Genomic DNA, 25,008 nt, shown 5'->3' with positions numbered 1-25,008 from the left:
TGCCCAGCAGCTACTGGGCCGTTCCCACCCCAGGTCAGGCTTGGCGACGCAGTGCCCTCCGGGAAGGGTGACTGTGGACGGCCTGCTAGAGGGCGCAGGCCCGGGCGTCCTGGGAGGGGCAGGCCCCAGGCCCCAGGCCCCAGCCATCTGGGCTCCTTTCCGCCTCCCGGAGAGGCCTCACTCTTGGGGGCTGCCCAGCCAGCTCTCCACCAGGAGACGCCCCCTACGCCGGAACGGCCCACTGTTCCTCCCTCCTGCTCCGCGTCCAGGAGCCCCTCTCTCCAGGCTGGGCTGAGCCAGGGGCAGCTGTGGATTGCCTCCTCCCGGCGGTGGGGATGGAGACCTGACCCTGCCACCTCCCGCTAAGCTTCCGATCCGTGGTGGCGAGGGAAAGACAAGCCTCCAGCTCGCAGGGGCTGGGCCACACTCCTAGGGACGAGGGTGGCGGCAGGTTCGGGCTGCACTGCCTGCCCAGGGCAGAGGAGGCGCTGAATGAAAGCACCTGCAGGTCGGGGTCTCTGGAGCCCTGGGCCAGCCCCTGCCTGCCCACCCTGAAGTCCGCGCATCCTGCCCCTGCCGACCCCCCACGGCTCCCTCTGTTGAAGCGACAGGTGGGCACAGGGTGGCCGTGGTGCAGGGAGGGCCACAGAGCCAAGACCCCCTGGTGCCCTGCTGGGTCTCTGCCCCACACCCCGTCCCCTGCCCCAGGCCCGAGCTGGGGCGCCACCTGAAGGAAGGGCATTGGGTCAGCCTACCACGCATCCGCCTGGGGGGCACCTGCACGCCTGTCTGCCTGATTCAGTGCCGGGTAGGATGTACTGGCTGCCAGGATGGAGGCGGGCGGAGCTGCGGGGAGAGCCCAGGCTGTACTTCCTGACGGGCCTGGCTCACCCCAGATGCAAGGGTGACCATCCCCTCCGCAGCCTCCTGATTCGCCCTAAGCAGGGCGGCCCCGGGAGGCGGGGACAGGGAAGTGGAAGCTGCTGGGAGCCTCGGGTGGGGGAGCGAGTGAGCCAAGGTTCTCCCCGGGGCTGGATGAGGCCAAGCCACCGTCCAGCCCACGGTGTTCCCGTGAGGACTGCAGCCTGGCGTCTGTGGTGGGCACGGACGGGGCTGGGGCTGCTGTGCTTGCCACGCATCCCCACCAGCCCCTGGGCAGCCTCGTCCACTCCCGGGAGCAGCCCTTCTCCACAACACGGGGGGCGGTGACAGCCAGGCCCTGGGACGCGGAGCCCGGACCCCCGCCCCACCAGGCCGGCCCTACTGGTTGAACCGAGAGCTGCCCGCTGCCGGGCTGAACGCCGACTTCGGGAAGGGGCCACAGCTGGTGGGCAGCAGCCTGACCATGGCTACTGGCTTCCTGTGCTCGATTCCTGGGGGTCCTGAGCCTCAGCCTCCGGGGTTTCCTCTGCCTCCTGGCTGAGCAGGCTAATCCCTGGAAGTCCTGGTGGGCTCCCCTTGGGAGGGGGTGGAGGGTCCTCCTGGTGTAGGAGAGGCGCCAGCTGCGGCCCTGGCCCTGCACACCCGGCAGGCAGGCAGAGTGCCGGGCCTAGGCCCTCCGTGAGCTAGTGTTCCCACTCTATGCAATGAGGCTGTGGAGGGATCTTCACGGTGTGCTTGAAAATTACTATCTGGGAATCAAATAACAAATGTCTTAACCCCCAGGTCAGAGAAAGTCACAAGGAAAAGTGGAATCGGTGACTTGAGGACCGGGCACCCACACACACAGCTGGGTGGGCGAGTCAGCCCATGGCCACGCCACCCATGGGGTCTGGGCGCGGAGAAAGGGGAGTCAGGTGACCCCGGGGACTGCTGTCTGGGGGGCGGGGGCAGGACACACGCTGGGCGCGTGCCCTGTTCCTCTACGTGGGAACCTCCCGTGATAAGTGAAAGCAAAAGGAAGTGGCGTGTGAGAACAGAGTCCCCGGGAGAAACCAGAGCCTCGGAGGGTGTAACCAGACCCCCAAACCCGAGCTCCTTCAGACAGAGTAGCAGAGAGGGCGCGAGGCTCCTACCAAAGAAACGCCTGCACGAAATCACAGGAGCGCTGGCTCGTGGCCACCGTGTAGGCTGCCAGGGGGGTCTGTGGGCAGCCGGGCAGCCACAGGTTCTGGGACCCGCCTGTGCGGTCTGAACAGCGGAGGAAGTGGGCTTGCCCCGCCCACGGTGGCACCAGGAGAGCCCTGAGCCCCTGGGTGGGTGTGGGCTGCCCTCTGCCTGGAGCCAGGAGCAGGAAGACCTGTTCTTCCCCATCCCAGGCCCCAGAGGCCCTGGGGGCAGGGGCTCTGCTCTGTGGACCCCAGGGCCCAGCTGGCATGTGCAGAACCGGATGAGATCATAAAGAGTCCATGGATTGCTTTTAGTTACGAACAGGACTATTTCTTTATTCCTTCCAGCATTCTGGATACCTTCAGGGACCAGCCGAGCTAGGACAACGCACTGACTGCTGGCGGAACCACCCCCGAGGTGGGCTCACCCAGGTCCAGCATGGGCCCCCCTGCCTGTCAGCTGCACCGGCTGGCAAGCCCTGGGCAGTCCTAGAACGTAAGAACACCCTCGTGACAGGGTGCTCTGACCCCAACCGGACCCCACAGACAGCAAGGCAAAGGCGCAGCGCTGCCTTGGGGGGCCAGGCGGGGAGGAACGAGGCGTGCTGCCCGCCTGCAGTCTGTGGAGGGCCACGCGGAGGACACACCCTGGAGCCTGAGTGGGCCTGGTGCAGGCGGCCCCTCTCAGTCCCCATCCACCCAGGGCCCCGTGCACTGCCCTCATCCATCCACTCCAGGACCAAGGACCTCCCGCAGCACGTCCACGCTGCTCAGAGGCTGTAGTTCTTGCTTCTGCAAACGTCCTCCTGGGCTCGAGTCTCAGTTCATGAAGACCCATCAGGCTGTGCCTGCTTGGTCACGGGGGACCCTGCACCTGCCCGAAGGGCTCACGTTCTGGGGGAGATAACGGACCCACACGGACGAATGTCAGGTGTCAGGGTAGGGCAGGCACCACGAGCACGGCCAGGCCCCGGGACAGGGATACTGTCTTAGAACAGCTGGGGAGGGTGTCTGAGGAGTGGATCGCCAAGCAGAGCTGGATGGAGAGAGGGACAGGCCTTGCAGACGAGAAGAGGACAGGGCCAGGCAGACAGCTGGCAGTGCCAAGACCCCGGGGCACAGGGGGGCCGGCCCCAGGGCAGCAGTGAAAGCAGGGGCGTGGAGCCGGGGAGGGGAGTGGGTGAGAGGAGGCCATACGCCACGCCCGACCCCTCATGACAGCACCGCAGCCAAGGGGAGCTGGGGATGCCTGGGCACTCACCCCGCGGCTCACTGTAGCCGCCGTCGCTTGCGTACATGCCTCAAGCGCCGTGTCTGCAGCATGTCCGGGTTGTCGGGGCTGTCCAGGCAGGAGCGGGCAGGGCCCTGGCTGGGGTCCGGGGCTCCCTGAAACCCAGGCAGAGGATGAGAGTGACCCTCCAGCCCAGACAGACGGGCAGTGAGGAGCAGGCAGCTCCTCAGGCGTGTCCCCACTGGGGCTGGATGGGAGGTATTGTCTTCCTGGGGCCACGTGGGGCTCTGACTTCCTGCTGACCCCTCCTTTACTTGGGGACTCCGATCCCTGCTAAGCAGCCCCCCAAGAGCCAGCCTGCTATACCGTGGTTCCCCCAGCTGAGCCAGGGGGCAGGGCCTGAGGGAAGCTGCCCATGATGCTGGGGACAGGAGCTTTCCTACCCTCAGTATCCAGGGGCAACAGGGGCCAGCAGAACTTGCCCTTTGCTTCAGCCTGGAAGACCCTCTGAACTCCTAAGGCCATGCCCCTGGGAAGGGAAGTGGGCTGGGCCAGGCCGCAGGGGGCGTGGGGGGCCACAGGTCCAGCAGCAAGCCTCACTGCTGTGGCCGCCGCCACATGATGGGGATGGGCCGCTCCTAGGGGTTCTCTGGGAGGATCAATGCCCGCAAGGGACCTGAGGGCCCTCTGTGTCCTGAGGGGACCAGGGACTCCCTGGCGCACAGTGGCAGGGGACCCCCTCCCTAAGTCTGTATCCAGGTTCCTGTCTGGAAACAAAAGCGGCCCGGCTCCCACAGCTGAGCAGGCTACAGACGTGGACATGCCGTGACCTCCCCAAGACACAGGTGGGGCGTGCGTGTGCAGCAGGGGGCACAGACACAGGCCGCTCGCTGCCTGCTGGCGCAGGCTGGGGCGGTAGGCCCCCCCACCCCCCGTGCTGGCGGTGAGGTTCCTGCTGCCCGGAGGCCACAAGCGATAGGCGGTGTGGCGTGGCCTCTTCCTCCTGAGGTCAGCCACCACCTCCCGCCACGACCTCCCCCTGCTCTGGGCAGGCGAGGGCTCCGTACCCACAACAGCCTACCTGGGTGGGGTCCCCGGGCTGCCCATCGCTGTCAGTGAGCTCCGGCTCCTCCGGGTCAAAGTCATCACTGTCTGTCTCAGGGTCAGGCCCGGCACTTGCCGATAGGGTGGTGGGGACGCCGCGGGGGGATAGGGTGGCTAGGAGCGCAGGCAGGGTGAAGGCAGCCAGGAAGCGCGCCCGCAGAAGCAGGTAGGCTGGGCTGTTGCGAAGCCGCTCGCGCACCCGCCCCAGCGAGGCCTGCAGGGCGCCAGCCGGCCCATCTGGTGCCAGGACCGCGGCCCCATGCTCCAAGTCCTTCTTGCGCAGCAGGAGGCCGGACAGCGCCCGCAGGCTGCACAGCGTGGGCGGCTGGTAGGCCAGCTGGCTCCCCAGGGCGGGCACGGGCACCCCTTGCTGCCCCCTCAGCCACTCCTGTGTGGCTGCCTCGCTCTCCTGGGAAAGGAGGCTCAAGTCCAGGGGTCCATTCTCCAGCCCCAGCCAGGGCAGCAGGGGCTCCTCCAGGTCCAGAGGCTGGGGCTCCCCGGGCCCTGAGGCAGCCCCTGGGGCCCCGTGCAGGGGCGGTGGGCTGGAGCTGGGGGGCTCAGTTGCCAGGTGGTGGGGCAGGGGCATGTCCTGGGAGGGAGTCGTGGGTGAAGACATCTCCCCAGCCACCAGGGCCTCCTCAGAGGAGGTGAGTCCCGCGAGGCCACAGGCCTCAGCCACCTCTGTGGGGCTCTCGCTCAAGGGCTCCATCCTGCAGGGAGGCTCCGGCTCCAAGTCTACGCTGGCTGCTGGTGGCCCAGGGCAGCTCCGGCTGGCCGGAGTCTCGGCGGGCGAGGGCGGCAGAGTCACCGACAGCTGTGTGGGGTCAGGAGCCCCTGTCGGCGTTGGCAGGCTCACCACGGCCTGCAGGGGTACCGGGAGCAGCCCCTGTGCCGTGAGGACCCAGGTGACGGGCAGAGGGGTGCTGGCCACCGTGGGTGTGCCCAGGGCTGGCGTCAGGCTGACGGGCTGGACGGGGCTGGGGGCCGCGGGCAGAAGGGGGGGCGCTTCAGGCAGGCCCTGCTTCCGGGATGTGGCAGGGGCCGGAGACTGTCCAAGAGCACTCAGCGGGCAACTTGCAGGAACCTGGCCAGGGGCCCTGGAGGTGGCGGGGCCGAGGGCAAAGGTGTGCAGAGTCAGGCCTCTCTCAGCCTTGGCTGGTGCCCAGGAGCCCGAAACACTGGAACTGGTCACTGGAGGGCCTCCAGGCCCGGACAGCACAACTCTGGAGACGGAGGTGCCTGGGGGGGCCAGCGGCTGGAGGACCACGGGCGCGGAGACCAGCACCCGGGCCGAGAGGAAGGCGGGGCCCTGCACGGCCCTCCGGGCTCGGGCCTCCCGCAGCCGCTTCTCCCGAAGCAGCTCAGACACGGTCTTGGGCTTGGGCCGGGGTCTGCATGGAGCCGGGGCGGGTGCCTGTGGTGTGGACGCTGCGCGGCAGGCCTGCGGCCCTCTGACCCCCTCAGGGCAGGTGCTCTGCTTCGCGGCCCCTTGGGCTGGCACGCTCTGGGTGAGGCAGCCTGGGGAAGACGGAAGGCACGCTGAGGTGCGTCGGGCGATGGGCCCTGTGTCCCAGGGAAGGGCCTGTGGGGCGGGGGCGGCTGCTGGGGCTGCGTCCGGGCTGAGGGCTGTCGATCTGCCTGCACACCCCAGACCTCCCCTCGCCCCCATGCTCTGCCCCATCCAGGGTGGGCCCAGCGGGAAGGCCAGCCCCTGATGACCTGTGCCTCCAACACCCTCACACGAGGACTGCAGCACCCTCACCCTGCTCTCCGCGGTCACCTCCCAGGACCCGGGACCGCTGCCTGATCCTGCTGGTGTGGGGACAGGCAGCCGCCGGCGGGAGAGGCCGTGCCCGATGCCTGGGCCCAGAGAGCGCCCCTGCTCCCGGCAGGCTGGGGAAGGCTGACTGTTCACGCAAGCAAGCCAGGCCGCCCCCTGGGGTGGGATTCAGAGACCCCCACAAGGCGCTGAAATGTAAAGCCTAGGACTGGTCTAGACATAAACCACCCAGACAAAGGGAGGGGCAGGCGGGCGGTACCTGGGGTGCTGCAGGCACTCGAGGGTTCCTAGAAGAGAAAACAGAGCAGTGTTCGCACCTCAGGGCAACCCCCACACCTTCCCATGCCGCCCGAGGCTGCCTCTCGCCCCACATGTGGGGATGCCCGGCCCCTCGTCCCGCGAGGCCACGCCAAGGCGTCCTTGGGAGCGTGTAAGTCGGTGGGGTCAGAGAGAGGCCGGGGGCCCAGCTGCTCAGGCAGGAGGGCGCGCGGCTCCAGGCCTGGACAGGCTGCCACAGCGCCGTGCCTGCTTCTCCGACCAGCAACGCTCTGCCGTCCTTTCCTCCAGTAGTGACCGAACTCGGAGGCGTGGCCCAAGGACCTGGCCCACTGGCACCAGGCTGCCACCCAGGGGCTAGTGCCCAGGGCAGCAGGCGTCTAACGGTCCCCCTACCCCCCTACAAGGGGCGGTACGGCACCAGGGAGAGACATGCCGTGGAGCCAGGCGAGCCTGTGTGCCTGCAGAGCCCTGCACCCCTGGACTTGCCTCAGAGGCCCCCAGGGTCCCAGGCCTGCCCTGGAGACCTGCAGACTCTCCTGGCAACGGGCATGGGCTGCTCTCGGGTGCTGGCCCAACCTCCGGGGACTCGGGAATGCCTTACTCCCCAACTGCACGGGAGGAAAGTGTGGTGGGCACCTGGGGAGCTGGGCACTCACTCTCAGTCCTCACCTGCAGGGGCGGCGGGTCCCAGGCACCAGCCTGGAGCAGGGCGGGCGGCCAGGTCTTCCTCTCTCGAACCACCTCCACGCAGCCAGGCGTGTCAATCTGGAACAGCTGAGGGGTGCAGGATGCGGGCCGACACCGTGTGATGGGAGGCCCCTCCCGCCGTCCCGAGGCTCCCCGCCCCCACGAGGCTGTCCGCGGAGGGGCTCAGGCCATCGCTGACCACAGCGGCTCTCGCAGAGCAGACTGACACCCAGGGGCCTTGCCCGGGCTGCACAGCCCCAGAGGTCGTGGCTGCGTGGCTCCCGCCCCAGCCTGGACTTGGGTCCTCCAGGCTGTGTGCCCCCCACCCCCCGCCCTGGCCCAGCCCCGCGGGGATGTCCAGGTCCTTCATCCCCTCAGTGCCGGGCCCTCCCACAGAGGGACAGCGGCATGGACACCCCGAGGCTGCGCCCCCCCCCCCCTTGTTGAGTCAACTGCTGAGAGTCACAGGCCTCGGAAGGACCACTTTCAAGGATCCATAGCCTTAGAAAGCCTGGACTTGGAGACGTGAACCCACCACAGTCTTCAAAATTCCACCAAAAGGTCAAGGAGAAGAGAAGAAAGCTTTGTTTGGGGGCTTCTCACCTGAATGAGGAGGGCGAACACTGGGGTGCTGGCCAGCTGGGCGCCCTGCAGCTGTCTCCTGATACCGTCAGCTGAGGGGACACGGGCACGTGAACAGAGCCACCCGGAACCAGCATGCCAGCGGCCGCTGCCCTCGCCCAGAAAGGGGCTGAGGGTCCTGCGGGCAGGCTGATGGGCGCACCTGAGCCCGAGACTCCCGCCCCCTGGAGCGTATGCCCTCCCCCTGTGGGCGCCTGCGCACTGGGAATGCCAGGGTGAGCCTCGGGCCCATTCCTGAGCCGGCTGCCACGTGCTGAGTAGGACAGGGCGGGGCACAGAAACAACCCCTGCAGGTCGACACCGGGTGCACAGGCCCCGTCCCTCCACCCCCCTAGGCGGGCAGGTGCAACCTCCGTCCGTGTGTCTGCAGGTACCCCAGCCCCTTTCCTCTCCTCCCCCTCACAGCCCCCTGCCTCTGCCCCTGGGGCCCCGGGCAGTACCTCGACGGGGCCACATGGCGGGCCTTGGGCGAGCGCATAGCAGGTCGACTTCTCCCACCCAGGGGCTCACGGCCGTCAGAAGCTTGTGCTCCAAGAGCCTCCTCTGCAGGGCGTGTCCCTGGCGCCGCTGCATGGTCCTGGCCCACTGTGGCTGCACGCAGGCCCTGGCCTCATCCCTGGTGCCGCCGCCAGGGCTGAGCCCTGGGGCTGAGCCAGGCGGGTGCAGCTGCCTTAGCCTCTCCTGCTTGGGGAGAGAAAGGCCTCTGGGATGCGGGCTGGGCTCTGCTGTGGGGCTGCTATGTGCCTGCCCGTGCCGTCTCTACTCCCACCCAGGTGCCAGAGGGCAGGGGGATGCCCAGGCCAGGAGGGGTAGGGTAGGGAGACAGGCGGGTGGCGGGGGTGAGGGTGGTCCCGGCAGCTTGGGGCGCTGCAGCTGGCACCAGTGGCTAGGCCTGTCCCCAGCACCCATGGCCCCGTCCCCAGGGGTGCCCTGAACAGCCACCCCGCGAAGCTGGCTGCCATTGGGTGCAAACACAGCTCCCTGCACCCGGGCTGCTGGGAAAATGCCCTCTGCAGTGAGGTGGCCTCAGAGGAGAGCGGTGTGTCCCTAAGGCCATCCAACAGCTCTGCCCTGGGGCGCTGAGGGCCAAGGATTCCCTGGCAGGACCCGGGGTGAGGACTCTGCGCTCTCACAGCATGAGCCTGGACTCAACTCCTGGCCAGGGAACCAGGATCCCACAGGCTGTGCAGTGGGGCAAAAAAAAAAAAAGAAAGAAAGCGAGCAAGCTGGGGAGACGGAGGGGGCCGGCTTCTAGGGAGCCAGTGCTGTCCAGGGCAGCTCTCGGGGAAGGGGCCAGGCATGGGTGCCACGCCGCGTAATGGGGAGGCCTCTGCCCCACACCCAGGCCGCTGCCGCCACTGGGCACAGCCCTGGCGACCCCCGGGCAGGGGCGTGCTGCCCCCTGGACCCACCTTGCCCAGTGGCCCCTTGGAGCTCCAGCGGTGAGCAGCAACTGGGCACGGGCACCCGACGCTCCTCGGGTCTGCGCTCTGGCTCCTGGAGGCCAGCTGCCCTGCGGGGGCTGGGGCTGGGGCCTGGGCCGTGTCAGGGCCCTCGGGAGGGCGTGGGCAGCCCCCGGCGACCGCTCCCCCTAGCTCCTCTGTGCTCTGCCGGGCGGGCACCCACAGGTCCATGTCCGGCACGGCGTACTGAGCTGGTGGCGGCTCCGGGCCGCCCACTGGGGCCTCCTCCGGGACGTCCTTCGGGGCCTCCTCGGGCTCTGAACCCTCCCAGCTGCTGTCGCTGCTGCTTCCACTGCTGGGGCTCCAGCGCGCCCTGCGGCGGGCCCGCTGCCGCTGCTGTGGAGGGAGGGCTTCAGTGAGGGGGAGCTGGGAGCAGGCCTTCAGCAGGGGTGCCTGCAGGGAGCCAGGGGCGCCTGCAGGGAGCCAGGGGCGGGGGCTGGACTCCCCCCACCCCGCCCAAGAGGCCAGGTCTCTCTGTGCTCGGGTGCCTAGAAGCAGAGACACCGAGGCCGGACCAGATGTCCCTCCTTCCTGCCCCACCAGCTGCTGTCCCCTTGTCCTGCCTGGGGTGATGCTACCCGTCCCGGGGGGAGCGGGGGAGCAACTTTTAGTAAAGCCTCACCCTGACCATGATCTTCCATTTGCTCAGGCACTGGGAGCCTGACCGATGGGGTAGTTCAGAGGCTATTTTTGCCCAGTGACCTACGAGAGCAAAACAACACGGATGTTACTTCATACAGATGGGCTTCAACAACACAGGTTCGAAGCCTCCGCTCTGCAGCGTGCTGGCGGCTCCTCCTCGGGCTGCACCGGGCTCCTCAGCCCGCGCAGGTGATGGCAGGCTGGTTGACTCCCCGAGGGGAGGTTCTAGCAAACACACAGCCAAGACTAACGAGCCACCTCCGTTTCCGTGGACCGGCCCCGGAACAGCCGTATGCCCAGGCTTCTAAGGCAGACTTCTCAGGTTATCTGGCCTTTTCTTCCATACCCTGTGGGTGGGACGGCAAGTCGGGCACTGCTTCTATGGGGCGGTCGGCCTGCGTGTGACAGGCCCCTCAAAGCTGGCCATGTGGCAGCTCGGGGTCTACTCTAAGGAGATGTTACAAACGTAAGCAAAGACGGAGCTACTGAACCCTCAGCCCGTTCCACCCCTCTAACAGAAAATGAGAAACAGAAGTCAGTTGTCAGAAGAGCGGGTGAGTAACCTGCGTGCTAGCGCTCAAGAAAGTGTGTGTGATCGTGGAAGAGAAGACGAGGACGCGGGACAGGCCGAGATGAGAGAAACACCAGCAACAGACAACGCGTCGGCACACCGCAAAGTGAAGCAGCTGCTCGATGAAGCGGCAAGAGCTTACACAAGCCGGCCTCCAGGACAGCCACCTGCGCGGGAGGCCCGGACAGGCGCAGCCAGCAGCCGCCTCCGGGGATGGGCGGCACGTGCTCTCTTTCTCCTGCGTCTCCACTCCTAAACTTCCTGTAATACACCTGACTGGCCCGGCGGTCGGGACTCTGTGCTCAGTGCTCAGGTTCAGCCCCTGGTTGGGGAGCTGAGATTCCACAAGCCACGTGGCACAGCTAAAACAGACGCAGACGAACACGGAGCAGAAGAGCCCGTGGCCAGGGCGGCAGCCTGGGAGGAGAGCAAACCACAGCCTCCACCCGCAAACCAGGGCCTCAGAGCCGGGAGAAACCCGGACAGCATGTCCAGGACTCCCCGAGGGTGCCAAGAGCCCGGAGTGGGAAGACCACGAGCTCCCCTCCGCCCGCTGACACTTCACAGTTAGCGCCACTAAGACCAGCAGGGCGGGCGTTCGCGGGAGCAGAGGCTCCACTCTGCACACGGTCTGACGTGATACCTGAGACAGCGGCTGGGCATGGAGAGCCTCTCGGAGGGGGGAGGCAGCAGGACGCCCCTGGTGTGGAGATGCTGGCAGCAGCCGTTGCCGGGGACCAAGTCTGCCGTGGCAACACCAGGGCGGGTGGGTGCCCTTCTGGAACCCTCTGTCTAGCCTTCCAGCTCCAGAAACACGGCCCTGCCCACCAGTGGCTGGCAGGAGCCCCGCACCAACCCACCCGCACCCCGGGTGTGCCAGCAACCCCGCAGGAAGTCTGCCCTGCCCTGCGGCAAGCCCAGAGCCACTGTGCCAGGCGTAGCCTAGCAGCCCAGTGAACCAGGGCCCAGCCCTGCCCGCCAGCACCACCTCAGCAGTCAACCCTGCCAGACACCCCGCACGGGGGCACCTCCAGGCACAGCGCTCTGGTGGCTAGAGAAGGCTGCACTGCTGGGCCCAGAGGACAGCTCCTACACAAGGCCACTTCGCCAAGACTGGAGACCTAACTGATCTAATGCTTAGAAATAAACACGGAGGATCAGGTAAAGTGAAGTTGCCAGTAACATGGCGCAGTAGGGGGCGTCACCACCTGCTGGCATGGACGGACAGAGCATCTGGGCGAAAAATCAGTAAGGAAACCCTGCCCTAAACAACACGCTAGACCAGATGGAAGGAACAGATACACACAGGCGCTCCCCAGGGGGTCCAGAGGTTAAGAATCCGCCTTCCAATGCAGGGAACATGGATTCAGTCCTTGGTCTGGGAAGATCCCACATGCCACATCCACTGAGCCTGTGCTCCAGAGCCTGGGAGCTGTAACTTCTGAGGTCACGCACCACAACCAGAGCTCTGTGCGCACAGCCAAAGAAGCCACCTCAGTGAGAAGCCTGCACACGGCGACCTGAGATGCCCCCGCCCGCCGCAGCTCGAGGAAAGCCATGCGGCAACGACGACCCAGCATGGCCAAAGTAAAGACATTAAATGACTTTAAAAATTAAGAAAAAAAGAAATCAATGAAACTAAGTGCTGGGTCTTTGATAAGATAAACGAAATTGATAAATCTTTAACCAGACTCACAAGAAAAAGAGAAGGCCCAAATCAGTAAAGTCAGAAATGGAGAGAAGTTACCACCACAGAAACGTGAAGGCTTGTGTAAGACCACCATGGGCTTCCTGGGTGGCTCAGTGGCCAGGAACCCACCTGCAACACCGGAGAGGTGGGTTCAACCCCTTGGTCAAGAAGATCCCCTGAAGGAAGTGGCAGCCCACTCCAGGACTCTCGCCTGGAGAATCCCATGGACAGAGGAGCCTGGTGGGCTACAGTCCATGGGGTCGCAAAGAGCTGGACACGACTGACCGACTAAGCAGCAACGTAAGATCAGTACTCAAACTGTACTCCAAAAACACTAGGCAATCCAGATGAAATGGATAAACGCCCAGAAAAGTACTCACCTAAGACTGAGTCAGGGAGAAACAAAATCTACGAACAGACTGATTACCAGGGAGAGAACTGAATCAGTAATAATAACAATAAAACTCTATAAACAAACAAAAGTCCAGGACCAGATGGCTGCACAAGTGACTTTTCCAAAACGTTTCAAGAGGAGTTAATATACCAACGTCCACAACAGTGTTACTTACAGCAATACATGGAAGCAACCTAAGTGTCCACTGATAGATGAATGGACAAAGAAAAATAAGTAAGATACGTTCCACATACACACAATGGAATATTCGTCAGTCATGACAGAAAAAAAAAATCTTCCCATTTGCAGCAACGTGGATGGATCTGGAGGGTGTGATGCCAAGTGAAGTAAGTCAGACAGAGAAAATATGACCTCACTTACACATGGAGTATGAAAAACAAATCAGAAAGCCGACGCACAGACACAGAGAAGAAATGGGCAGTCGCCACAGGAGAGGGGCTGGCATGGGACAGCTCAGGAGGCGGGGATTAAGAGGCACAAACCTCCAGTTATAGAATTAAATAAGCCCCGGCATGTGATGCATCATGTAGGGAACACGGCCAATAACGTCATGGTAACTCTGCACGGGACAGGCAGGCACCAGGCGTGGGGCCACTTTATGACGCAGGCAGATGTTAAAACCACTACGTGAGACGGTGGACAGGACAAAGCAGAGAAGGAAGACCTTACCGACACCGTATTTTTCTATCAATTCAATTAACTTCTTCACTTCTTTGGAATTCCATCGTCCCTTTTTCAAGCTGAAATGTAGCCTTCTGAGATATCTGAAGGCGACATAAAAACAAAGAGACGTTTTAGAAGCTAAGACGTACTCCCGCCGCTGTCCTGGCGTCCGCAGTCGTTTCTAGGCCGTGACACCCGGCACAAGCACCGGGAGAAACGCAGGCAGGCTGGGCTTGCACGGAGCTAGCGCCTTCTGTGTCTCGAAGGCCACTTTCAAGAAAGTGAAGAGACAACCCAGAGACTAGAAGAGGGGGTCCGCAGATCACGTGTCTGCTGAGACTTGTTCCTGGAATATACCAAGTACCCTCATAACTCAAGTTCAAACATGGGCCAAGGACAGAAATAGCGATTTCTTCAGAGAAGACACAGAAATGGCCAAATAACACCTGAGAAAGGCGCTCAGCATCAACACCCTTCAGGAGACGCAGACCAGAACCGCAGTGAGACCCCACTGCACACTACTAGGTGGCTTGAACCAGAAGGGAAGTGAGTGCCGGAGGATGCGGAAGACGGAGACCCGCCCACTCTGCTGGTGGGGATGCACTGAAGGTGGTGCAGCCACTCTGGAAAACGGTCACTTCTCAGAAGGCTAAACAGAATCCCCACACGACCTAATGATTTCACTCGCAGGCACAGCTGAGAAAAGCAAGCATGCACACCCACACGGACACGCGTGCTTCCGAGGCTCAGTCACGGTGCAGCACGCGTGAGAACCCCGCTCGGTGCCCGTGCCACGCCAGAATTGCACCTGTTTATCCGCTCATCTGCTGATGGGCACGTGGGTCGTTTCCACCTTGTAGCTGCTGTGCCCAGTGCCCAGTGCCCACAGGGGTGGACAAATGTCTGAGTCCCTGATTTCCACTTTTTGGGGTACAGGGTGCACTGCTAGACAACATGGTGTGCTAAGTCGCTTCAGTCACGCCCAACTCTGTGCGACCCCATGGACTGTAGCCCGTCAGGCTCCTCTGTCCGTGGGATTCTCCAGGCAAGAATACTGGAGTGGGTTGCCAGTTCCTTCTCCAAGATAATACGGTAATTCTGTTTATCTTTTTAGGAATCCTGGAGCTCTTTTCCACAGTGGCTGCCCCATTTCAATCCCACCAAGAGTGTACAAGGGCTCTGATTTCTCCACATCCCCTCCAGCACTTTTCCTTCCCATTTTTATAAAACACAGACCATCCTGAAGTGTGTGAAGCGGCACCCAGCCGTAGCGCTGACTTGTGTTTCCGTAACGGCCACGCCAGCATTCTGTGCGTGTTCAGTGGCCATTCATGTGTGTGTGTTGGAGAAACGTGCATTCAAGTCCATTACGCACTGTTTTCCCCTAAGTATTTATTTATTTGGCTGTGCTGGGTCTCAGGTGCGGCCCGTAGGATCAAGTTCCCTGGCCAGGAAGGGACCCAGGCCCTCTGCATTGGGAGCATAGAATCTTAGCCACTGGACACCAGGGAAATCCCTTTGGCCCATTCTTGAACTTTTTTTTTTTGTAGGGAATAGTGTTTTTTTTGCAGGGTGATCAAAATGTTCTAGAATTGTGATGGTGGCTACACAGCCGAAGAAATACACCCCAACCTACCGAACTATCCACTCTAAGTGAATGGTTTATATGTGAATTACAGAATAATACTGTTTAAAGGAAAGCTCAGGGAAACTGCCGCCAGGGGATCTCACAGGATGTCCAGTGGAGCCCGTGCACACGGCTGGCTTCAAGAAGAAGCGACCCTGCTTCCTGAGCGGGTCCATCCGCATCCTGCATGCCCCCAAGGCCACCCCCTCTTCCCACGCCAGCAGGCCACCCTGGGTCAGTCTCCCTGCCCGCCTGGTGGCCCACCCGGAAGCAGCCCAGCAAGCCTTCCTCTGCCCAGAGCTGTCCCACTCACCGGTCTCGGCACTGGGCATCGCTCCTACCTGGCACCTCTTCCCGGATTTTAAACCAATCCTGCTCCCCGTATTTGGCAACTGCTTGAAGCAACTTCTGCAGGGAGACAGGAGCAGAGTCGGTCACAACCTGCCCAGCCCAGTCCAGCCCAGACTCTAGGCCCCAGGCCCTAGGCCCGCAGACACACCGCGTCCTCCTCTGGGGCCCAGAGCCCCTTCCTCAGGCCGGGGTCCAGGCTCTTGGTCCAGCGGTAGATGAGCTGCATGGAGTCCCGGCCCTCCATGTAGTAGACAACTGCGGACAGAGGGGGCTGGTTGGCGCTGCACTTCCTGGGTCCCCCAGAGAGGAGCCACGCTGACCACAGAGAACTGATCGCAGGTGGCCTGGACGTCGCAGCACCGCCCCCGCCCCCCCAGCTGGGAGTGGGGTCCCGCCCGGCGGGCGCGGGACTCACTCCTCCGGTAGGGGATGTGGCTGCCAACGCGCATGGCCTGCACGAGCCGCGTGAGCATGCGGTCCTCCTCCTCCGTCCACTCCCTGCGCTTCAGGGCCGGGTTGTGCTGCTGGTACTTCTGCAGGCACTGGAAGGCGGTGCGGCGCGTCTGTGGGGCCAGAGCAGGGCAGGGGGTTACCCGGCTGCCCTGGGGCATGGTGGAGAGCACCCCGACAGAAGGCCCAGGGCCACTAAAGAGGGTCCTCGACATCAGCTCATCAAAGTGTGTCCACAAACGTCACAGCACCTCCCTGTCATGACACCAAAATCACCACAAGCGCAAACTCCCAAGAGAGGCCTCTGCTTGGCCAGGCCTGTGGCGAAGGCGTCCTGTGCTACAGGCCGGGCTGTGGCCCTGGGGCCCCCCTCGCTGAAGCCCCCATCAGGGGTGGCTGAGAGGTGCACGTGTCGGGGTGGGTGCTGGAGAGTCCCTGGGATGGCGCCTGTGTCCAGGGATGCCCTCTCAGGGAGAGCTCCGAGGTAAAGGCCCCCCAGCTTCCAGCTGCACTCCAGCTGAGCACACAGCCCTCCGGGGCCCACTGTAAACACTTTTGCACATATCCACCCCCTCACTCATCTGTGGAAAAGGGGTTTTCCACGAGTCCCCTGCAGTGATGTGAAGTGTCTTCTCTCCCAGAGTGAGCTCTCTGGTTACAGAGCACAGGGGTTGGCGATGTCTTTCGAGACATCAAACGTACGGTCTGTGAAATAAAGAATTCTTAAGCTGGACTTCACTGAAGTTAAAAAGACAATGGCAAGAGAATCAGAAGACAAGTCACAGACTGGGAGAAGATAACTGCAAAAGACACGTCTGATGTGGACGGTTACCCGAATTACAGAGAACACTTACAACGCAACGTCAGAATGTGAACAGCTTGACCAAACACTGGGCCGAGACCTTAAGAGACACCTCACCAAAGGCGACATACGGAAGGCAAATAGGTGCGTGGGCAGAAGTGCCCCCTTGCGAGTTGTCTGGGGAGACGCAGATTAACCCGAGATGCTACAAAAGCGGCCAAGATGCAGAGCCCTAACGCACCAGATGAGGGGGACGTGGGGTGGCGCAGCCGCTGTGGGAGACTGCCAGCTGCTTTCCCACAAAGCTGAACACGTCCATACCTTGTGGTCCAGCAGTTGTGCTCCTAGGTATTTATCCAAAGGGATGAAAACGTCTCTCCACCCAAAAACCTGCACGTGGATGCTAACGGCAGTTTTACCCATAATTGACAAGTCCTGTAAGCGCACCCAGGATGCCCTTCAGTGGGTGAAACTCTCGCCCATCTAGACAATGGAATGTTAATCAGTGTGAACGAGAAGAGAACCATCAAGCCACGAAAAGACACGCAGGAACCTTAAATGCATATCAGTGAGAACCATGATGAGTCAGTGTAGATCTATCTCTGGTAAAAAAAGAAAATAAAAAAATCTCCGTCTGGTGAGTGATGCTCGTAACCGGAGGCTTTGCACGTGTGGAGGCAAAGGGTGTGTGAGAAAGCCCTGTGCCTTCCTCTCAGGCTTTGCTGTGAACCTAAAACAGCTTTTAAAAAAAAACTAGCCTTGGGAATTCCCTGGTGGTCCGGTGGTTAAGACGTCGTGCTTCCACTGGAGGGAGCATGGGTTTGATCCCTAGTCGGGGAATTAAGATCCCACAAGCCTCGCAGCACAGCCAAAACAAAACAAAAAAAGAGTCTTAAAAATAATGGGCTTCCCTGGTGGCTCGGTGATAAACAATCCGCCTGTCAATGCAGGAGACATGGGTTCGATCCCTGGTCTGGGAGATCCCACATGCCTCGGAGCAATGAAGCCTGTGTGCCACACCAGGAAGCCCCTGTACCCTAGAGCCCGTCTCTGCAGCGAGAGAAGCCACTGCAATGAGAAGCCTGCGTACTGCAACTCGAGAAAGCCCACACGCAGCGACGGAGACCCGACACAGCCAGATCAAATGAATAAATAGAAGAGAAATACTAAGGAAGTTAAGACAAAGGGAAGACCCCCCTGATGGTCCAGTCGTTAGGACTCAGTGTGTACACTGCCTTTTTAGCATCGCTTACCAAGTGAGTAAAGGCATGCACGCTAGGTTGCACAGCATCTAAATGCAGTCGCGAGGCAGAGACAAAAGACAAGAAGACCTGTCTGCACGGTTATGCCAGGTTCCAGCCTCGTCGTGTGAGCACAACTGTTTCAGAGCGGAATTCACAGATGCAACAAACTCTACTTAACAGGCTACCACAGACCCCTAGATTCAGGTCAAAGGACACACTGCTGTCTTTAAACGGCTTTGCTAAGTTTAGCTGAGTTTGCTGCAACCATGCACTTGGTCACAAAAGTGAGAAATTAAAAAGAGGAGATTTTAGGGACTTCCTTGGGGGTCTGGTGGTTAAGATTCCACACTTCCACTGCAGAGGGTGCAGGCAGGTCTGACCCCCAGCTGGGGAGCTAAGATCCTGCATGCTACGTGAAGTGGCCAAAAAAATAAATAAAATGAGAATAAATTTTAAAACTGCCATAAAACTCAAATTGAAGAACAGTAGGGTTTCTAAGAAACCTGTTTAAAAATGATACAACATACTTCTACATGACTTAGATCCAAAGCAGCAATGAAAACTACAGTCACTCCAAAACCGATAAAAAAGAGATGTTTCGGACCACGCTGTTCTCAGAAAACTGGACCTCAAACACCATCTTCATTAAAGACAGAGGTGAGAGTGAGAACTCAGTCCCTGCCTTAGGAGACGAGAAAGAACCAAACCCAAAGGAACCAGGTAAAGAGTCTTCCCAGATCAACAGAGCACGCTCTAGAGCAGGAGGTGAGGCTCGGGAAGGGGACGGAGCGGGCAGAACACCGAGGCTGCTCGGGAGGGCATCTGCGGGAGGCGGTGCAGTCTGAGCAACCTCTGACCTCCTCCAGCTGCCCTCCCGAGTGGCCCGAGCAGACCCTCCAGCTGCCCTCCCGAGTGGCCCGAGCAGACCCCCTGGCAGCTGCAAGGGCAGGCCCCGGCTGTGGCGTGACCCTCACCCCCAGCTCCTCGGCGATACTCTGCCAGTCCAGGTGGCCGTGCTTGGCCGCAACGGCCTTCAGCTGGGTCACCTCCTGTTCACTCCACTCCTGTTTGTTGATGCTCGGGTGCTCGTAGTTCTGCCAGAACTTGCGAATCTCCTCCGTGCTGCGGCCTCCCTCGAACTGCAGACAGACAGACAGACCTGTCCGTGTGGGAGCGGGCCACAGGGAGTGGGGTCTCTGTCCAGGCTGCCGGGACGTGCCGGCGGGGAGGCCCCCAAAGTGATCCACACTGCTGGACCTGCGCGTGAATGGAGGGAGTCCCGGCAGGCCTAGTGGCCCACGCAGGTCATGGCCTCAATGACTGGTGCTGACCCCGCCCTGGCCGCTGGACTCACGTTGACATTGGAGATCTTGTCCCAGTCGTGGCTGTCCAGCCTGTCGCCCAGCAAGGCCTCCTCCGGGAGCTGACTGCAGAGAGGGCAGGGGCACGGGGTCACGCCGGCCCGTGGCTCCCCGCGGAGCACGCCCGCCCCGGCAGGGCTGCTCACTTGATGTCCTGCACCTCCTTCTCCGCCTCCCTGGCCTGCTTCTCCAGGACCTGCTTCTCCAGCTCGCTCGTGGCCCTGCTCTGCTTCTGCTGCAAGTACTCCAGCCTGAGAGGCAGAGACAGGTGCCCGTGGGGCTGACGGCGACGCTGTGCCCCGCGGCCAGCCGGCCTGGCATTTCCACGGGCAGGCACCATGGGGCTGGCCGCCTGCCTGCACGCCACGCGGCACGGCCATGGGGAGCACAGGCTCCAAAGGCCGACCCCCACCCCAGACACACTCGGAGAGAAAGCTGCGGCCCTGCGTGCAACTGTCGTGACGGGCAGGCGCGCAGTACACACGGGGGCCAGCACGTTGTCGTCCAAGCTCCGGACGTGCTGACCCTCAGAGACAACCGCCTCCAGGACGAGCTAAGCAGGACCCAAGCTGTGACCCCACTGCCCCAAAACAAGCCCAGACCCATGCGAGCCGGGAGGCGGCCCTGGGTACCACTGGCCTGACCCCAGGTGCTGCGACGTGGTCGGGAGACCCCACCCTGTCAGCACACATGGAACACCCGTCTTGCCAACAGTCCTCTTTCTAAGCGCAGCCTAGCCCAAGCCGACAACTCGTGGGGGACGGGCTGGCCCTCACACGCCCCACCCGAGGGAGAGGCCAGGAGCAGTGCTGCTCCCACCGCAGCGGAGGGACGCTGGCAGGGCAGTAGGCACAGCCACCAGGGCCTCTGGCCATGGAGCTGCCAGCCTGTCCCGGCCTCGGCCCAGGGCAGGGAGCCTCCACACTCACTTGAGCAACTTGGGCTGGAGCAGCCGCTGCAGGCGGTCACTCACCACCGACTTCCTGAGCAGGACCTTTTCCCAGGTCTTCCCTGCAGAGACGAGGAAGCGGACAGGGTAACTCGGGATCACACCCCATCAGCGACAAGCCCCCAGCCCACCCTGTCCAGCCCGTGACAAGGAAGTGACCGTGCAGGAGGCCGCCTGGGACTCGCCCACAGTGCACACCCCGGAGCAGGGACGAGGCGGGAGAGCACAGAGCGAGCCCGGGGAGGCCTGGTCTGTCCCTCACGACACAACTCGTGACCCTATTCAGTGGGGAAGGGAAGGCCCTCAGGTGACCAGGCCAGTGGTTGGGGTGGACTCCTGGGGTAGAGCTCGTACACTTGGTCACCAGGAGCTCCTTGAAAGCCTTGATGCCCTGGGCAGCCTTCTCCCGCGTGTCCTCATTGGCAGGAGGCCCCTGTTGGAGAATGGCAGGTCACGCTGTGGGCGGAGCCAAGTGTGCTTCCCGCTGGGACTCGGGACCCTGGCCCCCAGCGTGCGTGGACGCCCAGCCCTAGAGCACAGCCCAGGGAGTGGCTCCGGACACCACCTGCAGCAGGGCCGGAGGCGCTGCCCCTGCAGGGAGGACTCGGTGCCGCCTGTCCGTGGGCCGAGGCCACCCACTCCCTCCCAGGGACGCAGGCCTGCTACTCCCCCCTGAGGCCAGCAGGGTTTCAGTTTAGTGAGGCCAGGGAACACGCTCCTGAGAATTCGAGGAAGTCCCGACGCCCACAGCAGGGTGTAGAGACGCGAGCAGGGGGCGGGCCACCCACCACTCCCGTGACCTTGTCCCTGAAGTAGGGCTTCATGAAGTGTCCGAGGTACAGGTTCGGGGGCGGGTTCCTGCCGTCTTTCACCCTGAGGCCCCTGACGCCTGCGAGGTCGCCCATGACCTCCTCCTGCAGCAGACACAGAAGGCCCCAGTGGGTCAGCCAGCAGCGGCTCCCCTGAAGGATGGGACCCAGGGCCTGGTCCCCCGAGGCCAGGTGGCGGCACCTCCTGGGCCAGGCCTGCCTGACCTGCTGCTCCCGATTCTGGGCCAGCAACAGGCTGACCTCCGCCAGCTTTTCCCGGACCACCTCCTGGTAGACCATGTTCAGCTGCAGGCAAGTCTCTGGGTCTTCAGGGAGTGCCTTCTCCTTGGGGTCGCCCTCGTCATTGCTGGCTTCACCCCACCTCTCTTCCTCCTGGAGACAAGCGGGGAACTGCAGGTGAGGGATACTCACGCACCTGCAGGGCCCCAGGTGAGCTGCAGTCTGGCCGCTGGGCTGGTGTGACGCCACCCTGACTGTGGACCACACAGCACCTGGACACGTCTCCTAGTTTACAACGATCCAATTTAGATGGGAGGTGGGAGGGAGGTTCAGGAGGGGGGAACACGTGCATGGCTGGTACATATGGCTGATTCACGCTGATGCGTGACGGGAACCAACACGATACTGTAAAACAATTACCTTTCAATTAAAAGTCAGTAAGTTTACACAAAGGAAAAAAAACGATTTTTTTAAAAAGCCAATTTATACGCCATCTCTAAGAATATACCTTAGGTGACAAACTGAGAAAATGAGCAATTTTCACCCCTGATACTAAAAACTCCCGTGAAACTCAGACTCACTGTACAACAGGTTTGCTGGCAGACACAGTGAGTGGGAATGTGGGCCCTGCAGCGCTGGCAAGACTGAAACTAGAGCTGAGCCAAACATGCACCCCAAGGTGGTGAGTCTAAAGACTACCAAACTACAGTAAGTCCGTATCAGGAGACCACCCCGCTGTTACAAACAGGAAGCAATTCCATGTCTATTGACTTAGTGAATAAAACAAAAACCAATTATAAAAATTTCTCAAACTAACAGAAAATCACAAGATACACAGACGGCAGGCACAGAGCAGCAGGCCTGAGTGCTCCCTCTGATCCCAGCTGCTGCTCCTGGCTCTGGTGCGCGCACCGACCGGGGCTGCCACCCTGACGCACGGAGCGGCGACTACGGGGCAGGACCAGGCAGCACACTCAGCCTCCCCCGAGTCATGTCCGGCTGAGGTCGCTGCAGCCGGCAGGGGCTAAGAGAGGCGAGAGGCCTGGATGCCCAGCTGTGATGACGGTATCTCTAGGAACGTGTGTATTTCTGATGACACCCCTTCTATCTTGACTGACAACACCCGTGGTACTTTAATAACGCAGAAGAGCTAAGATGAGTTCAAAGCAACCCCCTCCCCAGACCCACTGGAAGGGTGGTGTGTCCGCTTCAGCAAGCACGGCCACCTCAGGCCACAGGTTACCGAGAGCAGTGGGCCAGCAGCGTCCGGGTCCGAGTCCTCGTCGGGCAGCGAATCTGCAGGAGTGCAAGCACACGGTCGGTGCCCAGCGCTGGGCACAGCAGCTAGTGACGGGCCCCACAGGCGCTGAGGCCAACCGGCCAGCGCAGCCACAGGCCGGGGGGCGGCGGGGCGCTGAAGCGAGGAGGTCCACAGGGGACAAAAGGCCTGCGGGGGACGCATGCTGCGTGGACGAGGGCAGATCAGCCAGAAAGACAAGATGTCAGCCTAACAGGGGGCTTCCCCAGGAATGGAGGGAACAGGGACTGTAGGGGCCACCAGGGCAGACCACGTGACACAGCTCTGTCCTGGGGGAGCGGGAGCTGGTCAGAGGGGGAAAACGGATGTGCACAGAGGCCCAGTGTCAGGTGAGAGAAGGCCCGTGTAGCTGGGAACCCTGAGAGGCTCAGCCCTAGGGCCACACCTGAACCTGAGGGGTGGGAGGCTGGGCCCTGGATGGCTCGGTCTTGGCAGGCAGGCCTTGGGCCAGAGCTGCCGGGAAGGGCACTCGGGGCCCAGGGGAGCACATGGGGTGGGCAGAAGGGGAGCCCTGGCGGCGGGGCCTCCGACAGAGGGCAGCTGCCCAAGCACCAGGAAGTGATCCAAGGGGTCTCAGCGGTGGCTGACTGTTCAAGCCGGGGGGGCTGAGGCCAGGAGCCTTCCGACCCCTGAGAAGGAGAGCAGGGCCCACCTCCCAGGACAGCCTGCGGCACCAAGGGGCAGGGCACTCACACACACCCACAGGGCCAGGGGCTGATGAGGGAGTGTGGTGATGCTGGCCAGCGGACTAAAGACCCAGTGGAGTGACGCACTGTGGCTGACCGTGGTCCAAGGGCAGACCCGGCCGCTCTGACCAAGGAGCGTGGGTGCTAACCTGCATCCGAATCCGAGTCGAGACTTGACTCCGAGACGTCCATGCTGATGCTCGCGCAGGAGGGGTCCAAGATCCTCTCCAGCTGCTCGATCTCCCTGGAGATCCTCTCTCTCTCAGCATCCACATCCATGACGCCCCCGCCTGCAACACATCCTGAGATGTCAGAAACCCAGAGCATGCGGAAACCCCACCTGGCCCTCAGACACTCAGTGCTGCGGGGGACGGCGGAAGCCTGATCAAAGCAGGCACTGGGCTCTGAGAGGCCCAGGTGTGACGATGATATCTCTGGGAGCCTTGGGCCTACCTGGCACCCCCACGGCCCTATGAACTCCTGCTCTTTGCCTTGTCAGCCACGCTGAGGCTGCAACCAGCACCAGAGCAGGGGTGGGGGGGAGTGTAGTGATGGATAGCAACACCAACCAGCTGCCTGGTCTGTCTTCCCACCACAGAACCACAAGTGAGTTAGTTACCCAGTGCATCAAAAGTCACTAGAGGACAAGGATGAGGCCCATAACCCCGAGGTGCACCTGCTCGCCCCCCAGCACAGGGCTGGATGCAGAAGGCATCCGGCACCAAATAAAATACACACCCACCAGGTGGCAGGGTTCAAAGCCTTGGGAAGAAGCCCCCTCCGGGAGGGCAGGGCCTGCTGAAGCCCCAGCATCCTGACTTTCGGGACTGAGCCTGAACAAGCCTCTGAGAAAGGAACAGGGACCTCTTTTTCTTTGGAAACAACAGTCTGCGACGTCTAATAAAGAAGCAGGAGAATAAACCGGCGGCAACGGAAACGCCAGGGAAACACAAGCACAGACTCAGGGGCCAAAACACCCAGGAGAAACCCCTTCCCACCCGTGGCCCCCCGCAACTCCCGCCTCCCCCCCACCGGTGCAGGCCATCGGGGGCCTCCAGTGCGACAAACAGGCCGCCGCCGCCACCCGGAGCGCCTCCAGCTCTCAGGCAGCGGGAACGAGGCTTCCAGGACGGGCGGCGTGCTCCGGCCGCCCCGCCCGCGCGCCCTCGACGGGGCCGAGGCGATAACAAGCCCCTGCGCGGACACTGCTCCCCAGCCGGCCGGCATCCTGCCCCTCGCCGCTCCTCCCCCGCCGCCCCCGGGCCCTCCCGGGTCCCTCCTCCTCCGGGCCCTCCCCCGCCCGCTCCTCACCTGCACTCGGACCCGGCCCCTCTGCCTCTACGCACACGCTTCCGGAAGCCACGCGATTACGTCGCCGTGGGCCAGAAGTCCCGCCTCCAAGGCCGCGGCGGAAACGCAAGGCACGTCGGGAGCGGGCTCTCGGGGCGGGCAGGTGGTGCCCCCGCGCGGCCAGCCTTGGAACTGCCCATGTCCGCCGGCACTCGGCTGGGGCCCCGGGGGCCTGGGTCACGCGCCCGGGGGTGGGACTTCTTGCAGCCGCCCCCGAGCCTGTCCGTGTTGTTTCTCCGTGAGCTGTCTCCAGGGTTTTGCTAGAGGAACCGAGGAGAAAACCCACCGAGTGCTCACTACTGTCCTGGCCATGGCCACGTCAGTTCAGCTCAGTTCAGTTAAGTCGCTCAGTCGTGTCCGACTCTTTGCGACCCCATGAATCACAGCACGCCAGGCCTCCCTGTCCATCCCCAACTCCCGGAGTTTATCCAAACTCATGTCCATCGAGTTGGTGATGCCATCCAGCCATTTCATCTTCTGTCGTCCCCTCCTCCTCCCTCCCAGCATCAGTGTTTTCCATCAGTCTTTTCAACTCTTCGCATGAGGTGGCCAAAGTATTGGAGCTTCAGCTTTAGCATTAGTCCTTCCAAAGAAATCCAGGGCTGA

General features: G+C 62.3%; 1 protein-coding gene across 21 annotated transcripts in view; it reads right to left on the bottom strand.

Annotated features, from left to right (window-relative positions):
* LOC138435371 (caspase recruitment domain-containing protein 9-like) overlaps positions 1–24,438 on the bottom strand; it is a 30,878-nt gene extending 6,440 nt beyond the window's left edge. The window contains exons 1-23 of one of the 21 annotated variants that reach the window (XM_069579899.1): positions 24,364–24,438; positions 23,202–23,342; positions 22,292–22,344; positions 21,034–21,201; positions 20,788–20,913; positions 20,354–20,432; positions 19,980–20,061; positions 19,197–19,301; positions 19,044–19,116; positions 18,664–18,828; positions 15,609–15,756; positions 15,342–15,448; positions 15,156–15,250; positions 13,222–13,316; positions 9,857–9,936; positions 9,184–9,570; positions 8,212–8,452; positions 7,733–7,803; positions 7,112–7,216; positions 6,423–6,450; positions 4,361–5,901; positions 3,310–3,434; positions 2,358–2,942 (exon numbers count right to left, since the gene is read on the bottom strand). In XM_069579899.1, the coding sequence (XP_069436000.1) occupies positions 3,318–3,434; positions 4,361–5,901; positions 6,423–6,450; positions 7,112–7,216; positions 7,733–7,803; positions 8,212–8,452; positions 9,184–9,570; positions 9,857–9,936; positions 13,222–13,316; positions 15,156–15,250; positions 15,342–15,448; positions 15,609–15,756; positions 18,664–18,828; positions 19,044–19,116; positions 19,197–19,301; positions 19,980–20,061; positions 20,354–20,432; positions 20,788–20,913; positions 21,034–21,201; positions 22,292–22,344; positions 23,202–23,331 (3,996 nt within the window). In that variant the 5' untranslated portion in view covers positions 23,332–23,342; positions 24,364–24,438 and the 3' untranslated portion in view covers positions 2,358–2,942; positions 3,310–3,317. Of the gene's footprint in view, positions 1–755; positions 1,097–2,357; positions 3,435–4,360; positions 5,902–6,422; positions 6,451–7,111; positions 7,217–7,732; positions 7,804–8,211; positions 8,453–9,183; positions 9,571–9,856; positions 9,937–13,221; positions 13,317–15,155; positions 15,251–15,341; positions 15,449–15,608; positions 15,757–18,663; positions 18,829–19,043; positions 19,117–19,196; positions 19,302–19,979; positions 20,062–20,353; positions 20,433–20,787; positions 20,914–21,033; positions 21,202–22,236; positions 22,345–23,201; positions 23,538–23,790; positions 24,313–24,363 lie in introns of those variants that run through there. The other 20 variants (XM_069579900.1, XM_069579903.1, XM_069579893.1 and 17 more) reach the window with 20 other exon arrangements.
* Positions 24,439–25,008: the final 570 nt, after the last annotated feature.

This window comes from Ovis canadensis, chromosome 3 (genome assembly GCF_042477335.2).
Source record: "Ovis canadensis isolate MfBH-ARS-UI-01 breed Bighorn chromosome 3, ARS-UI_OviCan_v2, whole genome shotgun sequence".
Lineage (NCBI taxonomy): Eukaryota > Metazoa > Chordata > Mammalia > Artiodactyla > Bovidae > Ovis > Ovis canadensis.
The sequence above is the reverse complement of the archived record's forward strand: the minus strand, read 5'-3'. Positions and strand labels throughout refer to the sequence as shown.